The 18,897-nt window shown below is 42.0% G+C and overlaps 1 protein-coding gene across 1 annotated transcript in view; it reads left to right on the forward strand.

The window, feature by feature from the left end:
- ITGBL1 (integrin subunit beta like 1) overlaps positions 1-18,897 on the forward strand; it is a 207,715-nt gene that overhangs the window by 184,737 nt on the left and 4,081 nt on the right. Inside the window, exon 9 of the mRNA XM_045481408.1 lies at positions 13,839-13,985. Within this exon, the coding sequence (XP_045337364.1) occupies positions 13,839-13,985 (147 nt within the window). The remainder of the gene's footprint in view (positions 1-13,838; positions 13,986-18,897) is intronic.

Here is an 18,897-nt window from a genome sequence, read left to right on the forward strand (position 1 = left end):
GAGCATCTATCTCACATGGGTCTCCCTGCCCATCTGCCTCAGTAACTTGGTTGAAATGGTTGATATTGTGGAAACCTATTACATCTACATACCCATAAATTATAGGCCCCCTTCCCCCAGTGCATCTCTCTCTACAACTTTGGGGAGGAAATCAAAGATGGCAACAAATCTGTATAACTCCCTGCTAGGTGAAATCAAACATGTGTTAGGTAAGTGAGAGAACATCTCACAAAGTAATTTTTTACACTAATACTTGACTCTGCTTGTCTATACTCTGTGTATTTTGTCCATCTACCCAGAGTTATCTGTGTCCCCGGGAAAACTGATTTTCACTAGCTAAACTAGTAAAACACCAATGTATAAACCAGGATACCAGTTACTTAACATCCAACGAGAAATATAATTATGCTGGAGACTAGAACACTTTGTAGGGGAACTCTGTGGGAAGTAAGATTCAGAGATAAGGATTTGAATGCAAGGGATGTATTGAAAAGGTGAAGGATACATTGTAGGAGAGTGGGTAAGGGAAGGCAGTCAGTTACGATGGTGTTATCAATCCAGTTACCACGGCAGTCAACTGTAGCTTTATCCAAGGACAGGAGATGAACCTCTGGGAGCCCAAGTGAAGCACACAACTCTGATTTTTCCATCAGTCATTGGTTGAGGACTGCTTCTAGGAACCATGAGCTCGCCTGCCACATCCAGCATGCCTCAAAGGTACACGCATGATCTCAGAGCAGTCTTCTCTGGCTAGAGACACCCTTGGGGCCGAGAACCCCAGGTGGCACCGGGTGGAAGTCCCCAGAACAGTAAGGATGATATTGGTGGGCCAAGCTGCGGCTGCCAAAATATATCTGCCAAAGGAACAGACCACTCATGCTGGGTGGCCTGAATGTCTTCTCTGGGTAGTGCAGCAGACAAACCAGCATAGTCTTATTCTTCAATACTGGTTAGATTCTGCCAACCATCCGATCCAGCCTTTCTTGATACAGGATGTAACGCAGTAGATTAGACAATAGCTGTAGACATGCTAACACCCCTTATCTTCCTGCTATAGCCTTGGTTACAACTTGGAAGATCCTTACTCACACAGTGAAAAATTAATTCTTAGGTGGTTGATCTCACCGAATAGAGATGGTATCATGGAACTTAATTATCAGAGGACAAAGGCATTTTTGAGTTTGGACAGAACTTTGCTGCTGCTCCCGTGTGCTCAAAAGAAGAGCACAGCCCAGCCAGCAGCAGGCACGTAGCAGCCAGATATGCATAGTATCTTTGATCACTATAATCTATAATTGGATGCATCGTCTCAGTGCTTTTTTCTTAAATTGTAAAAACCAGATCTAAAAAAAATCACCTATGCATTTAATTTCATATTTTAAATCTTATTAAAGACACTTTATCAACCAAAGATTTCCGAATACCTTTCAAGTATGTAAAGGAAAACAATTCTTGGACATTTTCCTTGAAAATATTGTATGTTATTCATAATTTCACTTTCATATGTGAATAATGTCCTTGAGAGATTTAGGGTTGGGTAATACTGGTATTTTAAAAGATTGTCTTTAGGTAACAATGACTTGTTTTTCCTTCCTTCTTCTGCTTCATCAAAGCTCCTTGAGCTGACCAGCCTAGGTGACAGTGTGGGACATTAAATTCTGCCACCATTTCTTCACTAGGACTTCTGCATGCATCTTTATACATACAAGTCAGTGTGTTTTCTGCTTTTCTTGTCATTTACTTGAGTCTTTACTCTGGATAGTCAATCCTATTGTTCGGAGAAGGATAGTTCCAGGACAGAGAGGGAGAGATTTCCCCATCAATGGCCTACTCATGTTTATCCTAAGTAACATACAGCTAGAAAAACTACATATAACTCACAGCCCACACACACACTCTGTTTAGTATTCCCCAACAAGGCACTGTCTGGTCTTCTCATTCATGGTAGCTGTAGTCTATCAAGTTTCTGTGAACACTGAATTAGCAAATACTGAATCATTGCTCCTAAGAAAAATACGGGGCCAACTTCCTGCCTCTGGTCAGAGGATTTTTCATCAACAGATCAATACATACCATTGTATTATATTTATTTCTGTTTAAAGACCTTGTATAATGCATACTTGATTCGTTAATATGGAACTCATGGCCAATAGCCCTATGACTCACGTCTGAGCGGAGATTATGTGACAGGTGTTTTCTCCGTAAGGCACATTACAGCCTTTTTGCCCTTAGGTACACGAGGCATTTCAGCACTATACTTAGGGGCCATCTCAAACATGAAAATTATCAACAAAAAGCATGAAAATGTGAAAAGCATAGCCCTAAATACACTGCAGAAAGGACACTTCTTTACAGTGTAAGAGTTAACACAAGAGGCAGAGCGTGATCTTCTTTGGCCTTAGCTGAGAACGTGAACCATTCTGCCTGTGTGCCCAAATGACCTGGAAAACTTTAATGAGTATTGATTTCAGGGATACAAATACATTTCAGTGAGTAAGCAAATTCTCAAATACAGAATTTTCAAATAATGAGAATCAGCTGTAATTCATGTTCTCACTGGGAATATTACCTCCCACCGCAGCTTTGCGCGTGGGCTCAAAGTGGGATTTCTTTAGGACAGCTAATAAAGGTACTGTGATTTTAATTCTTTTATTTTCAGAGCACTGCTTTAGGGGAGGAATTACTTGAGCCTTGGTTATCATAGTCTTGAATTTCATCTCTGTCTCCGCTCTTCTCTGGAAAGAAAATACAAGAGACAAGACATTAATTGACATGTTTGAACCTATGGTAACTTTGGTACTAAAGTATACAGCATACTAAACCAGTTGATGAGGCGATCACAAGTTCCTGTGTTTTTCATGCAAATGCAAATGTACTTGAATATTAAGAAATATAAATGGCAATACGGTGAAGCAGTCAAGACTACAGATGGGAGCATTTTTTCCCCAGCCCTGGCTCTGCCACTTACAAACAATATTACTTGAGACGGTTTACATAACCTCTACTTCTCACCTATAAAGTGATAATCATAATATACCTCTTTTGTAGAGTTACGATAAGATTAGTAGAGTTAATGCAGATAAAGTAGCCAGCATATAAGTGTGTATATGTATGGCATACACTTACATATGCACACATCATGTATTATTATTACTGGTATTAGATACATATAAAGAGAATGGCATACATAACAAACTTAGGCAGAAGTTTCTGCTGTGGACTACAGTAAACCCTAAGGGATGTGTAACAGGGCTCCATGTTTGCTTATTAATGCCTTTTGTAAGAACAGTTTATTATTCAGAACTGTGACTTTCTGATGTTCCGTTTTAGACAGAATGAATGTTTTCTCCTGTCTACTTTTTGCATAAAGCCATCTTTCTCCTCACACTTGACACTGAGCTACCAAATCAAAGTGGCCGCCATATTTTTAGTGGCTCTCACTCAGCAGTGCAGCTTCTGTGGGGGAGCTTCTCATAGATTTTCCCAAGCATGGAAGAGCATAATTAACAAGACACTGGCCATTGGGGTTCCTCGGGTCACAGTATGCATTACCAAAGTTTCTGTATTTCTCAGTCTATCTAAAAATATCCATTATCCTAGTGAAACCCCTCTTATCATGTATATAGCACATCACAGTAATTGAGTCAGCAGATACTCATTGCATGCTTATTCCCTGTAAAGCCCTGCTCTGCCCTTCAAACCCACACATGCCCTTAAATAATTTTATTTCCTTGATACCATTCCCTCTGGCCTCTAAACTTATAGCATTCCTCTTGGTTCAGTGTTAAACCCATGTAAACTTGGTCTATCCTCAACGATTCCACATAACTGACTCTCCCTAAGGTTATGATAAGTCCTAGTCACGCACATCCTTGGTGATTTTCAGTTCTCCCAGCATGTGACCAAGTTTAAACACAGAGTTGTGGGTACTCTAAAGCCCCGATGAAATGGTCTCCCCTCTGAGCCTTGGAGACCCCTGTCCTACCCATTTCTTCTCCCACCTCTCTTATAACCACTTTATTTCTTTCCCTTGTTCTTCTCCCAGAGCCTACCAATAAATCTTATATTTCCCTTGAAATGGCTCCTGGATGTCTTTCTACTTGCTGTGTGTTGCCCTTGAGCGATCTCAGCATCTCCCACGTTCATGTTCAGGACAGTCTCTCCAGGTGACTTCTTAGCTCCATTCTCCTCAGCTTCAGACTCTTCTTTTCAAATTCTAATTAAATGTTTTCATATGGAAATTCTTCCAACCTCTGCCTGGTTGAAGCTGAAGTTATCATTTATTTCTTCATTAATTCATCAAATATTTATTGAGCCTCCACTATTTGCCAGCACTGGAGATTCGGTGGTGAGTCTGCTGGGGCTTACAATTAAATTTGAAGGGCAGACATTGACAAAGGAATGACAATGAATTGGGTCCTGCTGAAAGGAGAGCCATGGGTTCAGTGGGAATATACATAATCGGGGGGTGTAACATAGACTCTAATGCCTCCATATCTGGGTAACACTATATGGTGCACAGTATGTGCTTCACATGTATTAATCAGCTGAATGTGACAACCACCATACTTATAATAGGCTGCATACAACTTAGCCAGGTGCTGGCGGCAGATGTGACACAAACAGTCACAGAGAACAGCACGTGCGGGGCATCTGTGGATAAAGCGAGAGTAACGTATTCCAGGAACATTTGAGAACCAGACAGAAACCCTGGGTAGTTGGAGATTGGAATGCAAAGGGGGGAAGGGTGCGACATGTTTTGAAAACCATATTAATGATTTGAGGCTTCCGTCAAAGGATGATGGGAAGCCATCGAAGAGGTTTAAACAAGGCAGTAACATGACTCCTGCAGTGAAAAAGTACCTCTAGCTGCGGGGTGAAGTGTGGATCGCTGGGAGGAGTTTGTTCGCAAAAGCTGGTGGGTGGAGATGTTTCCGAGAGGAGACCTGGAGAGAGGTGAAGGCGGTTCAGCCAGGCAGGGGACAGTACAGATGGAAAAACTTGCTAGTACTGGCGACAGTATTAGATGTGGACAGCAGGCTGCGGAAACCCTTACTTTGCTACAAGAGACGCTGACCCTCAAGCTCCTGGCTTGGGTTCCCCGGAAACAGATGAAGATGGTGTGTGCCAGGGTTACCAGAAAACGCTGCTCACGGCAATAGTGACCTACGATTAATAAATTTCAACCAATTTGGGAGGGATTATGGCTCAACTATGAATGGCTGATGGGGATGCCATGCTTTTGTGGGATTTCTGGGAGCTTATGCCCAAGGAATCATTAGGAGAGGTTTTGGCTCCTCTGGGACATAAGGCTTCCTCTAAGTCAGGGAAGCCTCAGCACCTGTACAGTATGGATCTCATCTCTGGGCATCTGGGCTGTGTTATCCGAAGAGAAGGAAATCCCCACACCACTTTATTGAGCTGTCAGCCTCATGAATTGCTCAAGGACTGGCATGGAGAGGAAAGCCTGGTACCGTCCTGCTGCCAGGATGGGGTTCCTGACCCATTTCCTTCTCGGGAGATTGGTGCTGAGTGTCAGCTAAATGCTTAGACGGACCTCCACTGCCCCAGGAGTCTGAGCAGCATTTGCAGAAACCCATGATTATAGGATGTGAGTGAGAGCGGGGTAGGTTCAAGGATGAATCCCAAGTATGAATCCCAAGTTTCTGATTCGAGTAATTGGATGGGGGGAAGGAGACAATGCTTTTGTGGCACCAATTGTCTCCATCTCGTTTTAAAACAATGATTTCTTCATGGAGGTCCATGGAGATGGAGAAATTTGGATGTGTTATGATTTTGTCCCTTTTACCTGACATCATATTCCTTATCTTTGCTTCTTCTGGAACAACTCCTCGTCATTTTTCTATTCTTCCATCAGTCTTCCAAATTATCTCCTTTAGAGAACCCTTCTGAAATTATTCTAGACTTCCTCCATATTGCAATACCTTCATTATTATAACATCGTGACATGTCATTGTAAGTGTGCTTATGTGTCTTTTCTTCAAATGTGTACACTTCCCATGGGTGTAATGAAAGTCTCTCTCTCTCTCTCTCTCTGTATCTCTAATTATTGTATCCTCAAGCTTAGGATTAAGATCTCAAAAAGTTTTTTTTTTCTTTGAATAAATTAGAAATTAAGAGAATCACAAATAAGGGAGGGAGCGGGGGGCAAGGAGAGAGAGAGAGAGAAAGACAGAGAGAGAGAGACAGAGAGATCTCAGTTTGAAATCAGAGAATTCTTCAAGTTGGAATGAACATCTGACTGGGGCCTTGAACAGCAAATATTTAGATGTATGAAGCTTGGGTGTGAAGAACATTTTGGGTCTGGGAAAGCTAAGTGAAGGCACAGAGATGAAAAAATATTTGACATGTGGAAGAAATATACTGTTTCATTTTCTTACATCAGAACTCTTCTCCACTGCTCTTTAATCCATCCTTGGGAAGGATTTTTTTCAAACTACTCATTTATCATTTATGGTATAAATTACTTCACTTTGTTTATTTTATTTTGCTCATCTTTAGATGTTAAGACATTATTAAATATTTCACTTTGCTTTTTTTTATTTTTCAACCTTTAAAAAAGACTAAAATATAAAGGACAAAATAAAAATCACTCATAAATCCATCCTTCGAAAATGATATCTGGGAATCTTTTGTTGTATTTCTACATTTTTTGGGGAGGGATAGAACTTTTTAAAAAAATCTTGGTTTATGAATCTTCTGTGGGTATTTTGATATTTTGTCTGGAGAAAGTCCACAATCTATGGTGTGTGTGCGTGCACTCTGCTGCATTTTTTCAAGGAAAATTTAAGTGAAAGAGGTCACCATTTTCTTGGAAGCCAAGTGAGCAGTGCCACACAGCAAGCTGAATGTGAACTTCATACTCAACTGACCAGGAATTGGACTCTGGCTCCATTTCCTACTAGTTGTAGTAACTTGGACAGGTTATTTGGTCTCTCTGCCTTGGTACACTCATGTGTATGGTAAGGATTATAATGCCCACCTATTGGCTTTATGATGAGAAGGGGACATAAAGAATGAAATGTGACTGGTATTACATGCCAGGAAGGCATCAATGCACGCCCTGGGTACTAGGTGGAGAGTGAAAGATTGAAACGTCCGTCTTCAGAACAGGAGAAAACAATATGTCTGTCTTGGCTATCGTAAAGCATTAGCTACGGAGGTTTTGGAAGGAAGTTGGCATCATTTGAATCAGCAGTCCTGTGCCTCAGAGGAGTGAAGGCTATGTGTTCAAAGCTTTAACTTCCCCATGCTGTGGCAGCCAGTGGTTGACAAATATTACTACCATGAGTACGTGAAACTCCTTAACATCATCCTTCTGGTGTGGCTTCAGAGGAGAATGAAGCAGAATCACTAATTCAGGTCATTTTCTCAGTGCACTACCAGACACAGACACGGTCTTTCACGGAGAGGAATGAACTAGAACCCTGTGCAGCCATTGTGTCGCCAGAGAGCAAAGCAGGGACTGCCTGAGTATTTTAGCAAACAAGGAATAAGTAAAATCAAACACATCCGTAAACCTACATAATCAGCATGCACCTGAGAAATAATAACTAACACTGTTTATCCCCTCCTAACAATAACGCTGGAGATGATTAAACCAGTTCTGGTAGGCTGGGGTAAATTAGCAATTGTACCTGAAGGTGAATGTAAGTAATTACATAATTTTAAGCTGTTCCGTTTTGATTATACCAAAATCACGACCTGAAAGTGACTGGCAAGCAGAAAATCAGTATGAAGTAAGACCATTCTTCATTTAACTAAATTATTGGTTAGTCATGTTCAATGATCATAGACCACATGTGGACCTTCTCAAAACATCTTTATTAACAATAAAAATTGTGTGTGATCTGTAAATGCATGGATTTTTTTTAATCAAATAAGTCACTACTGAAAACAAAAACAAAAATGCTGAGTCCAGGGTGATAGTCCCTAAGTATTGCTCACTTTTTAGTGGATTATGATTTTAGGATTTCATAAACAAAATATATCCACGCGTTGGCTCAGGTGTGTCTAATTGTCTTAGCTGAGCATAAGCTTAATCAGAGACCTCCTTCCTGTCCTCCATTTACCCAGGATGAAAATAAGAAATGGACTGCTTATTGCTTTCCTTCTTTGCTCTGTGCTCCTGGAATAAATGCTGCCCGTGAGTCCAGTTGAAGAACAAGAAGGGGTAATGAAGAGCCACCTCTTAATTACACAATCAGTTCACATTTCTCCTGGGAGTTGTTTAGTTCAGAGCTGCAAATTAGAGAGCATACCACCGAGAATATGAACGTGGCGACCCCCAGGCGCTGCGGGGTTGCTCACATTGGCAAAGGCCTCCACCCACTGACTCAAGCCAAGCCTTTCGTAGCTAGGGTCGCAGTGCGATTGCCTCCAGTTTGCATCTTAAGTTACTGCAGAGATAGATAAGGAGGTGACTACCCGAAAGCCATCAATGTCCCACACACCTTCTGTATTCACTTCTGCCCTTCCAGTGTGACTTTTATTGTCATGCTCAGAGAAAGCCTCCAGTGTGTCTATCAACTAGGGAAAGAAAAAGGGGAGAGAGAAAAGGGCAAAGAGCAAAGGACACATACATGCTGGCTGTGCCCCATCTGGTTTTCTTTGGAGGACAGCAGCTATCCTAGAAACTAGGAAGAGATTTTCTCTTGTATCTCACTTATTAGAGGTAGGTCCTAGGTCAAAAGCAGCCTGGGTAATCAAACATTTTCAGATGGGCATATTATCACCTCCCTGAAAAAAAATGAGTGTCCTCCTAATATTAACAAGGGGAAAAGAATATGGGGCAGGCAATATGTAGTATTTGATGCAAAGAGATCCACTCCTGGGTCCGTTTCCTAATTGAGAAACATCATTGCCGTGGTTTAAGGAAATGTATCTCAGAGCCAATGAATTTCACTGAGAACGGTCTTTGTCTAGAGCAGCACTATCCGATAGAATTTTCAAAGCTAATGGGAATGTTCTGTATCTGTGTCATTCAACACAGGAGCCACTGGCCACATGTGGCTACCAAGCACTTGAAATGTGACTTATGCACCTGTGAAACTGAATTTTAAATTTTACTTTAATAAACTCAGTCATGTGTGACTAGTGACTACTATACTGGGCGACACAGGTCTAGAGCATCCTTGGTGAGAGAAGGGAAGAGAATAGGAAGAAGAAGCAAGGATGAGGATACCAGATGCAAGGAGGTAAGCATCTGGGAGAGGTGAATGGCTCTCAAAGTGAAAGTCCAATGGAAAATTACTCACCTATGTGAAGACTTGAGAAGTCAAGTGGAGGCCAATTTAGTGTACTTCATATGGTTTATTAGGCTGGATCTTTCTAAGGTTCATTCTAGAATGACCCACTATACATTTATTATACGAAGATAACTTACCACTATGGATTCTGCCACCCGGCAGGCATGTTCTTACTGAAAGGTATGCACGATACTCCAGTACATCTGCCACCGCTAGGTGTTTCATTCACAGGCCTAAGCGACAGCGTGGTACAGTTGGTCCGGCAAAATCTGACTGAAACTACTATTACGGTCTTTTTTTTTTAACTCTCAGTTTTCAGGAACATTGCACTCAGTAGGCCTCCTTTATGGAATACTTTCCTTTGTCATTTTATAAAATAATCTCGTTTTCCTCCTTCTTTCCTAGATGTTCCTACTTGTCTGACTTCACCTCCTTTACCCTAGCCCTAAATATGGGAGTTTCCCAAGATTTATTTCTTCCTAGATGGGTTCATGAACTTTCAGAGCTTTAAGTGCCATCTACGTTTGGCAGGTCCAGAATGTATAAGCTTAGCCCTAACCTGTCCTCTGAGTACCAGATTTGTGTCATCTGATTACTTGACCTCTCTACATGGTTGTCTTCAGAGTATCTCAGACACACAAGATTCAAAACAGAACGGATTTTCTGCTCCCAACCTCTCCGTCCTGCAGTTTCCATTTCTAACAAATATATAAAACATTGTTTATAATATTTTTCTAGCTAGAAAACTAGTTCTTTCTTTCTCAGCTGCCACGTCCAATCCAATAGGCGCCTGCCACCAAATGGATCTCTGTCTACCTCTCTCCATTAGTACTGACACCACCTCTGTCACCTTTCACTTGGACCACTGCAACATCCTCTCGCTTTCCCTACACTCCGTGCCTCCCAACACACCTTAATCCCTCCCACACAGCTGCCAAATTGAATTTGCAGATTGTGAGTTATATCATATCACTCTCTCGCATAGCACCCTTCTATGATTTCTCATCCCTCTTAGAATTGAAACTTTTTACCAAGAACAAATAATTTCCTATGCTCTCATTCCTGAACATTTCTCCAGCTTTGCTATTTATTCCATTTTTTCTTACTCAATTTTCTTTGAACACGTTGACCTTTTTTTCACTACCTATAACATGCCAAGCTCTTTCGTATTCCAAGAACTTTCCATTAGCTTTCCTAGAACATTAGCTTTCCTCTCTGGCTTTGTGTCATCCCTTGGGTGTCACAGAGCTCTTCTCTGACTACTCCAGTTAACAGTGTTCTCACTGTTGAATACAGTAGTGTCCTTTTTAGTTGTCCCATAGCTCCAATGCATTTGTTTGTTGGTCCTTGTTTTCTACCCTTGTGGACTATAGGAACCATGAGAGTGGAGCTAGTATGATGCCTGGTACCCAGTAGTTTCTTGAATGGATGCCTATGTTATTAAAGCTTATTAAAAAATTTTTTTATTGAAAGGTTTTTAAAATTTTTAAGTAAAGAGAAACCATGTAAATGGCAAAGCAAAACATTTGAATACCAATGCATTCTGACCATTGTCTGGGCTAGATGCCAACTTAATTTTGCAGAAGGATGTGATGAATGGGCTAATAAATGAAAAACAATCTCCTATTTCCTTGAATATAAATTTTACATTAAATTACTTGCTGTGAGGAGCCATTTAGTTATTCTCAGTGATATCCTAAGTTAAAGGGAAAATGGCTTTCTCTGCAATAGGGATTAAATGATTCCAATTATGTCCAATTGATGGTAATTCCTGCTAGCCCAGGGTCAGTAAGAAACAAGAGCATTTGGAAAGTCCATAGCTTGATGTCCGTGGTCCACAGAAGCTCTTTCTCAATTTTTTGTATCCCAGGTTATCTGCCTCCAAAGATGGACAATTTTTTTGAACATCTTAAATAGATCTCACTTTAAGCGGACTTTTGTTTTATTGGTGAAGTCAAGATATAATCAATTTAGTAACTATTTTTTGTGTATGTAGCTCCTAGGAGGCACCAATTCTCTAACTTCACTCCACCCTACTGAACACAAAAGTAGAACAGCCATCCAAAAACTGTCCATTGTCCTTCAGTGGCCTATAATCATGTCCTGGATTCAGTTTATAGTTCTAAGTTGGGATTTGGGGGTGGAGGTGAGGGAATGAGAAGGAGATTTAAAAAAAAAAAAACAAATTATTTCAATCTAGAAGGTCTTTTTGTTTGTTTGTTTGTTTGTTTTTTGAGGATCCACTATGTCTAAGGCAGTGTGCTTGGACTCTGAAGGATTGCAGTGATGAATCAGAAGTGATTCCTATTCTCAAAGAATTCACAGTCAAGTAATGGGTTTATTTGATACATAACTGGGTATTGCAAAGTGGAAGACACTGTTCCACAATAGAAGCGAAAAATAAAGTAGTATAGAAATTCAGAGGAGAAGATGAACTTTACTTGGTGACCTTAGAAAAATCTTCACAAAGGTGTAGTCACCTTCCCTGAGCTTTGAAATTTATCAGGAGCAGGCTGTGTCAGGTTGGAAGAATGGATTCCCATCTCGACAAATGCAAGAAGTCAGAAAAGCCCAGGAAATGTACAGGGACAATGAGCAGATCAGTTCAAATGGTGAAGTGCATGAAAAGGAAGAAGAGGAGAGAGAGAGTGAGGTTGGAAAAGTTGGGTGTGTTTCAGGAACCTCAAACATACGCAAGACTAAAGTAGGTGGCCTTCATCCCACAAGCATTAGGAAGCTGCATGGGGCTGGTTCTCAAGGCTGTATGTGAGTAGAGTCGTGCTATGGGGAGCGGGGAGCACAAATGTTGGAGAGTGACCTGATAGAAGGTACTCTCAAAGGTTGAAGATGGTGACATGGTGGACATTTTGGAAGGTAGTTTCAACAGGTTCTGGCAACTCTTTAGAAGAGGGGAGTAAGAGAGATTCAAATGTGATTCAAAACGTTTCGAACTGGGTAGCTGGAAGCAGGGTTGTGCCACTGAAAGAAATACGCAGAACAGAAGAGCAGGTGTGGGAAAGAAAAGTCCATATGCGAGTCTAGAAGTATCAGTTTGGATACTAGTGGAATACAGAGTAAGAATCACGGGAGTGGCCTTTAGGAGGAATTTAGAGGCTGGAGATATAGCCCAGTAATTATCGCAGTTATCTGACAGCCTGTGATTTATGACTTTTTCAAAAGAGAGATCAGAGAGAGAGAAAAGAAGGTTAAGAATAGACAGTCGGGGTGCCTGGGTGGCTCGGTTAAGCATCCGACTCTTGGTTTTGGCTCCAGTCGTGATCTCACAGTTCGTCAGTTCAAGCCCCGTGTCGGGCTCTACACTGGTAGCGTGGAGCCTGCTTGGGGTACTCTGTCTCCCTCTCTCTCTGCCCTCCTGCACTCACTTTGTCTCTGTGTCTCAAAAAGTAAATAAATGAAAAAAATTTAATTTAATTTAATTTAATAAAATTAAAATAAATAGAAGAGACAATCAGGGAACACCCACATCAATGGGATTAGGGGAAAAATGTGGAAAAATGGGCAAAAGAGAAGTGTTGGAAGGAGAAGGGGGCGTCCAATGTCATGAAAACCACTCTAGGAGAGACTTTTTAAGAAGAAAGTGCCCATGAATGCCAAGCGTATACCTTAAACTGTGTGGCAGTTCAAACTACCTGTCATCACTGCTGTGCTTGATTTGGTATGCCCTGGTACCTAGCAAAATGCTCTGTTCATAATCAGTAAAATTTTGCCAGACAGATAGTTTTTTGGTGGTTCTGTTTGGAGATCTGGCTGTAAGGTGCTGTGCATATAGGTTAAAGCATTGGTTGGAAATAAGAAATTAAAAGGGGACGATGTGACAGTGTAATGGGGGTGTTGGCGGCCATTAGACAGACTTCTATGCCGGTGTATGATGGTCATAAATACGATGTTGTATACACACCCAAAGACAAACATCCCCAGAACTGGAAGCCAATGACAAAAACAAGTGGAAAAAATTCCCAGACAGGAGTCAAAGCCTCAGGCTGTTTTTAACATCTGTACCATAAATCTACTTACACTAACATCTGTTCTTCTTAGTAAGGGGAGAGGTACACAGAGTAATATGATGGCCATAAGCCATTCCCCTGGAAGTTAACCTTTTGTTTTTTATTAGTAAACAATAGGAAAGCAGTCAATAAATGCAGCAAGCGATGGTGACGTGACCAGCCTTGCAAGCTGGTCTGGACATCCCTGGTGTGTACAATTAGGAAACGCACTGAGACGTCGTACTGACAAAAATGCAAATGAGGAAGCATTTGGTACCAAGAAAGGTTGATGAAACTCCATTTTAAATTGTCTCAAGGTTTCTTTCTTTCTCGGTCCATCTCCTATGCTGCATTCAAATGTAGTATGTTAATCCGGAACTCCGTTGTGGAGTTCTTTTCAACAATGACATGCCAAATTGAGTCTGTATAAAGGAAAGCACGTTCGCTTGACAGGAAATGAGGTCCTATGGTTTGCATATTTCTTTCTTAAAAACTGTGATTCAGCTGGATATTTACCCACCTCCCCCTCTCGCCACCCCTCCCCCACCCCGCGATTGCTTCGCAGGCCACGGCACGTGTTCCTGTGGTCGCTGCGTGTGTGACAGAGGCTGGTTCGGGACGCTCTGCCAGCACCCGCGGAAGTGTAACATGACGGAGGAACAAAGCAAGAGTTTGTGTGAATCAGCAGATGGCATATTGTGCTCGGGGAAGGGTGAGTATCTCCTGCCGGAGCTTGGACTGGGTCCCTGTTCTGACACATGGTCTGTACAGCGGCACGTACAACCTTTTACACGCCTGCGGTTTGCAGGATTGAAAACCACTCTTGCTTGTACCAGACTTCAGACTTGAAAGGTAACCGCAGGAAGTTTGGGATCTAAGAAAATGAAACGCGTGGGAAGGTTTTCCTGCAAAAAGGGCCTCAGCCGCTTGTATATATCCTCATTGCTGAGTGACACAGAACTAATAATTGCATAGAGAAGAAAAGGCAACAAGATACAATGAGCAATGAATGGAGTGAAAAAAAGGCAAAAGGGTAATTGTTGAGTTCACCTGCGACGTAACACAGCCCAGAACTCGGAAAAGCAATCACAAGTACCTGAAATGCCAACAAGCACGACTTTGGGAACTTCAGAAGCTAGATTAGGTAGATGGGTGTGTGGAGGAGGGGAGGCTTGAGGGTGGGAGAAAGACACAAAGAGAAATAAATATTTTGTTTCATGAAAAAAAGGAAAAGAAGTGTATATGTATCCCCAAATTCTAGTGTCATTTTCTTTGGCCTAAAAATCATTAATATTCCAACCAAACATGTATATATGTGTGTGTGTGTATACATATATATGTATATATATGTATAGTATATATATATGTATAGTATATTTATATGTATAATATATATCATAATATATATGTGTATATATGTATATACACATGTATATATGTATAGTATGTATATCTATATTTATATATGTGTGTGTGTATATATATGTATAGTATATATCAAATTAAGCTTGCATGGAAGTTGTAATTTGCAAGTCAATTGAAAAGGAGCCACCAGGTCAAACATTTATCAGAGAAACAAATTCGAGAAGAGTCTCACCCATTGCCCCCACCCCACCCACCCCACTGCCCGAGAAAAGCAGAACAGATTTTTTTTCTGAGACAGAATATGAATAAATTACATTTCAGATACCTTGATGTTGATGTTTCTGTATAAATTCTGGAAAGGACTTTAAAAATCCTCCTCTCATAGTGCATATGGGCCCGTCTAGGAGGCTGTCACGTTCCTCCCTGCCAGTGCCTAGAAAAACACCAGGAAGGCTCTGGAAGCTTGCCTGATTCTCAGTAATGTTCCGGAGCTGCCCTCCGTGGAACTAGATGGCATGGAGCGGACCAGCTTCTTCAATGCAGCGGCTTCCTCGCAGAACAGACAGCCCCCTCCCTCTCCTTTTCAGACAAGGCGCTACTGGACATGAAACGCCTACCCTGGGTCTGGATTAGCACGTAAATATCTTTCTGAAGGAGACAGAGTCAAGCAAAGAGAATGGCTGAATAGGAGGTAGGGGTTTCTGAAGCAGGAGGTGCTATGGGGCTATGCCCGTGGACAGTGGCTGTTCCTTTACCCATCGCCAAAGGCCAACACTATCAGGTGCAAAGAGGCTTTTTGGCATAACTCCAGAGATAAAATCAGATGGAATGCTGTGACCACATGTGGTTCCTGGAGGAAGGCTGAAAATTGGAACAGGCTCAATTTTAATAGACAGCCGTGCTTGCCCTTGGTTCCCAGGAACGCTGTGTTTGAGACCTTGTGCTTGAGACCTCCTCTGCCAAGGAGGCCATGCCTTCAACCTAATGCAGTGACAGCCGTCAGGTGACAACCCAATGGGTTTAAAGCAACCTCTTTGTTCCCCGGTTATTCTCTTAACAAATTCATTCTCATTCCAACTCCCTGAGGAATCTAGCACCAGTTTGGCTCTCGGGGGAGGAGGGGTTTTCAGCTCCTGGAAACACTTGCTTTAGGTTCGAGCTCTGTTGGGAAAAGCAAAAGTGAGGGAAGGAATGGTGGAGAAGGAGATTGACAAAGAAAACAGGAAAGGAGGTGGGATGGAATTAGCCTTCGAGGTTGGAAGCAGGAGGGAAGAAAAGAAATGTTACCAGATCAGAAGGTAGTGTCCTGCATATAACAAAGCAGTGAGAATGATTAACCTGAGTTAGATTTCTTCTTTCTTTCTTTTTTTTTTTTAATGTTTATTCATTTTTTTTGAGAGAGAGAAACACACACAGAGTGTGAGTGAGGGAGGGGCAGGGAGAGAAGAAGACAGAGACTCTGAAGCAAGCTCTAGACTCCAAGCTCTGAGCTGTCAGCACAGAGCCGGACACGGGGCTCAAATTCACAGACAGTGAGATCAGGACCTGAGCCGAAATCGGATGCTTAACCAACTGAGCCATCCAGGCGCCCCTAAATTTCTTCTTTCTGAGTACAGCTCCAAACACAGAGCCCTAAAGCTTACAATTTTTTAGTTGGTCTTCCATAATGGCATTATCATTGGAATACAGATATTAATTTTTTATAGAAATTGTACAGAATGAGGATGCCCATCTGCATTGAAACATTCATATGCTTGGGACACCTGGGGGGCTCAGTCAGTTCAGTGTCTGACTTCAGCTCAGGTCATAATCTCACAGTTTGTGAGTTCGAGCCCTGCGTCAGGCTGTGTGCTGACAGCTCAGAGCCTGGAGCCTGCTTCAGATTCTGTGTCTCCCTGTCTCTCTGCCCCTCCCCCGCACACACTCTGTCTCTCTCGCAAAAATAAACATTAAAAAAATTAAAAAAGAAAACATTAGTATGCTTGTTTATATTTGTTGACTTCAAAAATCAGCGACTTTGTGTGTGTCTGTGTGTGTCTGTGTGTGTTTTACTAGATACTCTATTGAATCATCAACATTGTCCACGAGCAGGCCTTGGCTAAGTCATATCCAGCTACAGGTACAGGAAGAAAACACAAAGCCAAACATCAGTAGCAGTCTGTCATTCATAAACTGAATTTCATACAAAGAGGAGTAGTTTCTTTTGAAGAAATGAACATCCTTTTTAAAGCCATTACTTTCTGAGCAGGGTCTTACTTTCCAATATCATAAATGTAGAAAGTGCAAAACAAACAAACAAACAAACAAAAAACGTTGACTAAATATTGACCCAAAGGCATCTCCTCGAAACAAAACACAACAAAACAATACAAGGAAATCTCTCTGTGCTTGATGCCTTTTCAAATTGTTTGCTTTGGGTGATGAAAATATATCCAGAGATCAATGAAGGGTTGAAAGTATATTTGTCTAAACTGTTTATCCTTCAGTGAGTGGAGAGGTTTAGAGTCATTAAACTCGAAGGGGAATGTACAAGCTGCCTGGAGGGCGTACTTTTTGAGGCTGGTGTTAGTGTTGATGGCGGACGTGCATACTGTAGGCAGCAGCTGACTGTGGGCTTCTTTCTCTCCTCCTGTTCTGGAACCATCAGATTATAGAGGAAGGGTTATGGAGGAAGAGGGGTCAAAACCAAGATCATGAAACCGTAGGCACAGAGGAGAGTGGGGCTACAGGAGTTTTTCCTGTCCCCACGAAGGATGCCATCCCATCTCCACCCCAACAACCACAGGAGAAGTAGTGCAGGAGATAGACTAACATAACAGCCTTCTAACATGGTGGCGAAAATGAGAAGGCTGTTCCAAGGTACTTGACTAGGGCCATGTATTTCTCAATCTCATGGACTTACCAGAAATGTGTATGCTTTTTCTCAAATTTGTAAATGAAACCCCCTCACCCTGATTATCACAGAGGAAATTGGAGCCCTTCTTTTTGTCCGCTTATGATGGGACAGAGGCACGGGGTAAACCTAAGGTCACAAGGCTGCCAGCTCACAGCCCAGAGCCAGCCGGGTGTGTCCACCAGAAAGACAAGTCCAGAACGTGCGCTTCCCTTGAGCTGTGAATAAAGTTGTCACCCCCAGAGACGATGAAGAAATAGCATTTATTTCTTTACAAATTGATAGCCAAGACAATAAATCACTCCATAGAAAAATTTAAAACAAGATACATTGTTGTGACCTTCATAACAGATGGAGTAGTTAGTACAATAGTGAAAACTGCCTGCGGGGATGTCTGGTTGCAGCATTTTGTCAGGCTTGATGAACGGAAAAGAAAATCCAACTTTATTAATGGGGCAGCTAACAAAGGTGCCTTGCCCTTAGACTCAAGTTGTTTCTGTGAATGACCGAGGGATGAGCTTAGAGCCAGGTCTCCCCTGAGTTTAGCCACCTTTGCAGAATATGTGACATAATTCATAGGCTCTTTGGGGATTTATTTATTTGGATCCAGGAGTACACAGTAACCTTTTTATGTTCATAATTTCAAGCTAGATACAGGCTGCCGCCTGTAGTACCCTTAAAGATGCTGTTGTGTGACAATGAGTGTAATTGCAGATCATCGACTGTCTCCCCCAGCTCTCCAGGGGTACATGCTGAGTCCCACATCAGCCCCGGAAGTCCACGGTGCTCACGCCCACCCACCTGTCCCACCATCTACCCCACCCCTGCTCATCCTCCACCACCAGGAAAGGGAAAGGGTACCAGTGGCGCTTCAAAACCCACCTTGGGCTGGTCGCCTCACCCAATGTGGCTGTCTCGTCAGAGCCGAGAACACACAACTCGTTTTCATGAAATGACATGAAAGTTTTTCCTGTGAGAGGCATTACGGATAGATAGGTAGATGGGTACAAAAAAGACCGAATCAGATTGAAATCTTGGGATAACTACTGTTTCTGGGCCATGTGGTCATGAGAAATCCTCTTCTCCTTCCTGTACTTCCATTTTCTCATCTTTGAAGAAGGCAGAAGAATTTGATTTCCTTCTCCTTCTTAAGTCCTAAGGACGTTATGAAGACAAATGAGAAAATGTGGCTGGTTACCCAGGAATGGAAGCCACTAAGAAGCACAGAAGGGAGATTAGAGCTTTCTTAGGGGCCTTACACAGAGAAGGAAAATAAATGGAATAGTGATGTTGTGGTCTTGAGGTAACTACCTGAGAGTCCTACCAAAATGGGCCGGCTGCACCCTGTGGCTGCACTGGTCTCAAG

The sequence above is a fragment of the Leopardus geoffroyi genome, chromosome A1 (assembly GCF_018350155.1).
Source record: "Leopardus geoffroyi isolate Oge1 chromosome A1, O.geoffroyi_Oge1_pat1.0, whole genome shotgun sequence".
Lineage (NCBI taxonomy): Eukaryota > Metazoa > Chordata > Mammalia > Carnivora > Felidae > Leopardus > Leopardus geoffroyi.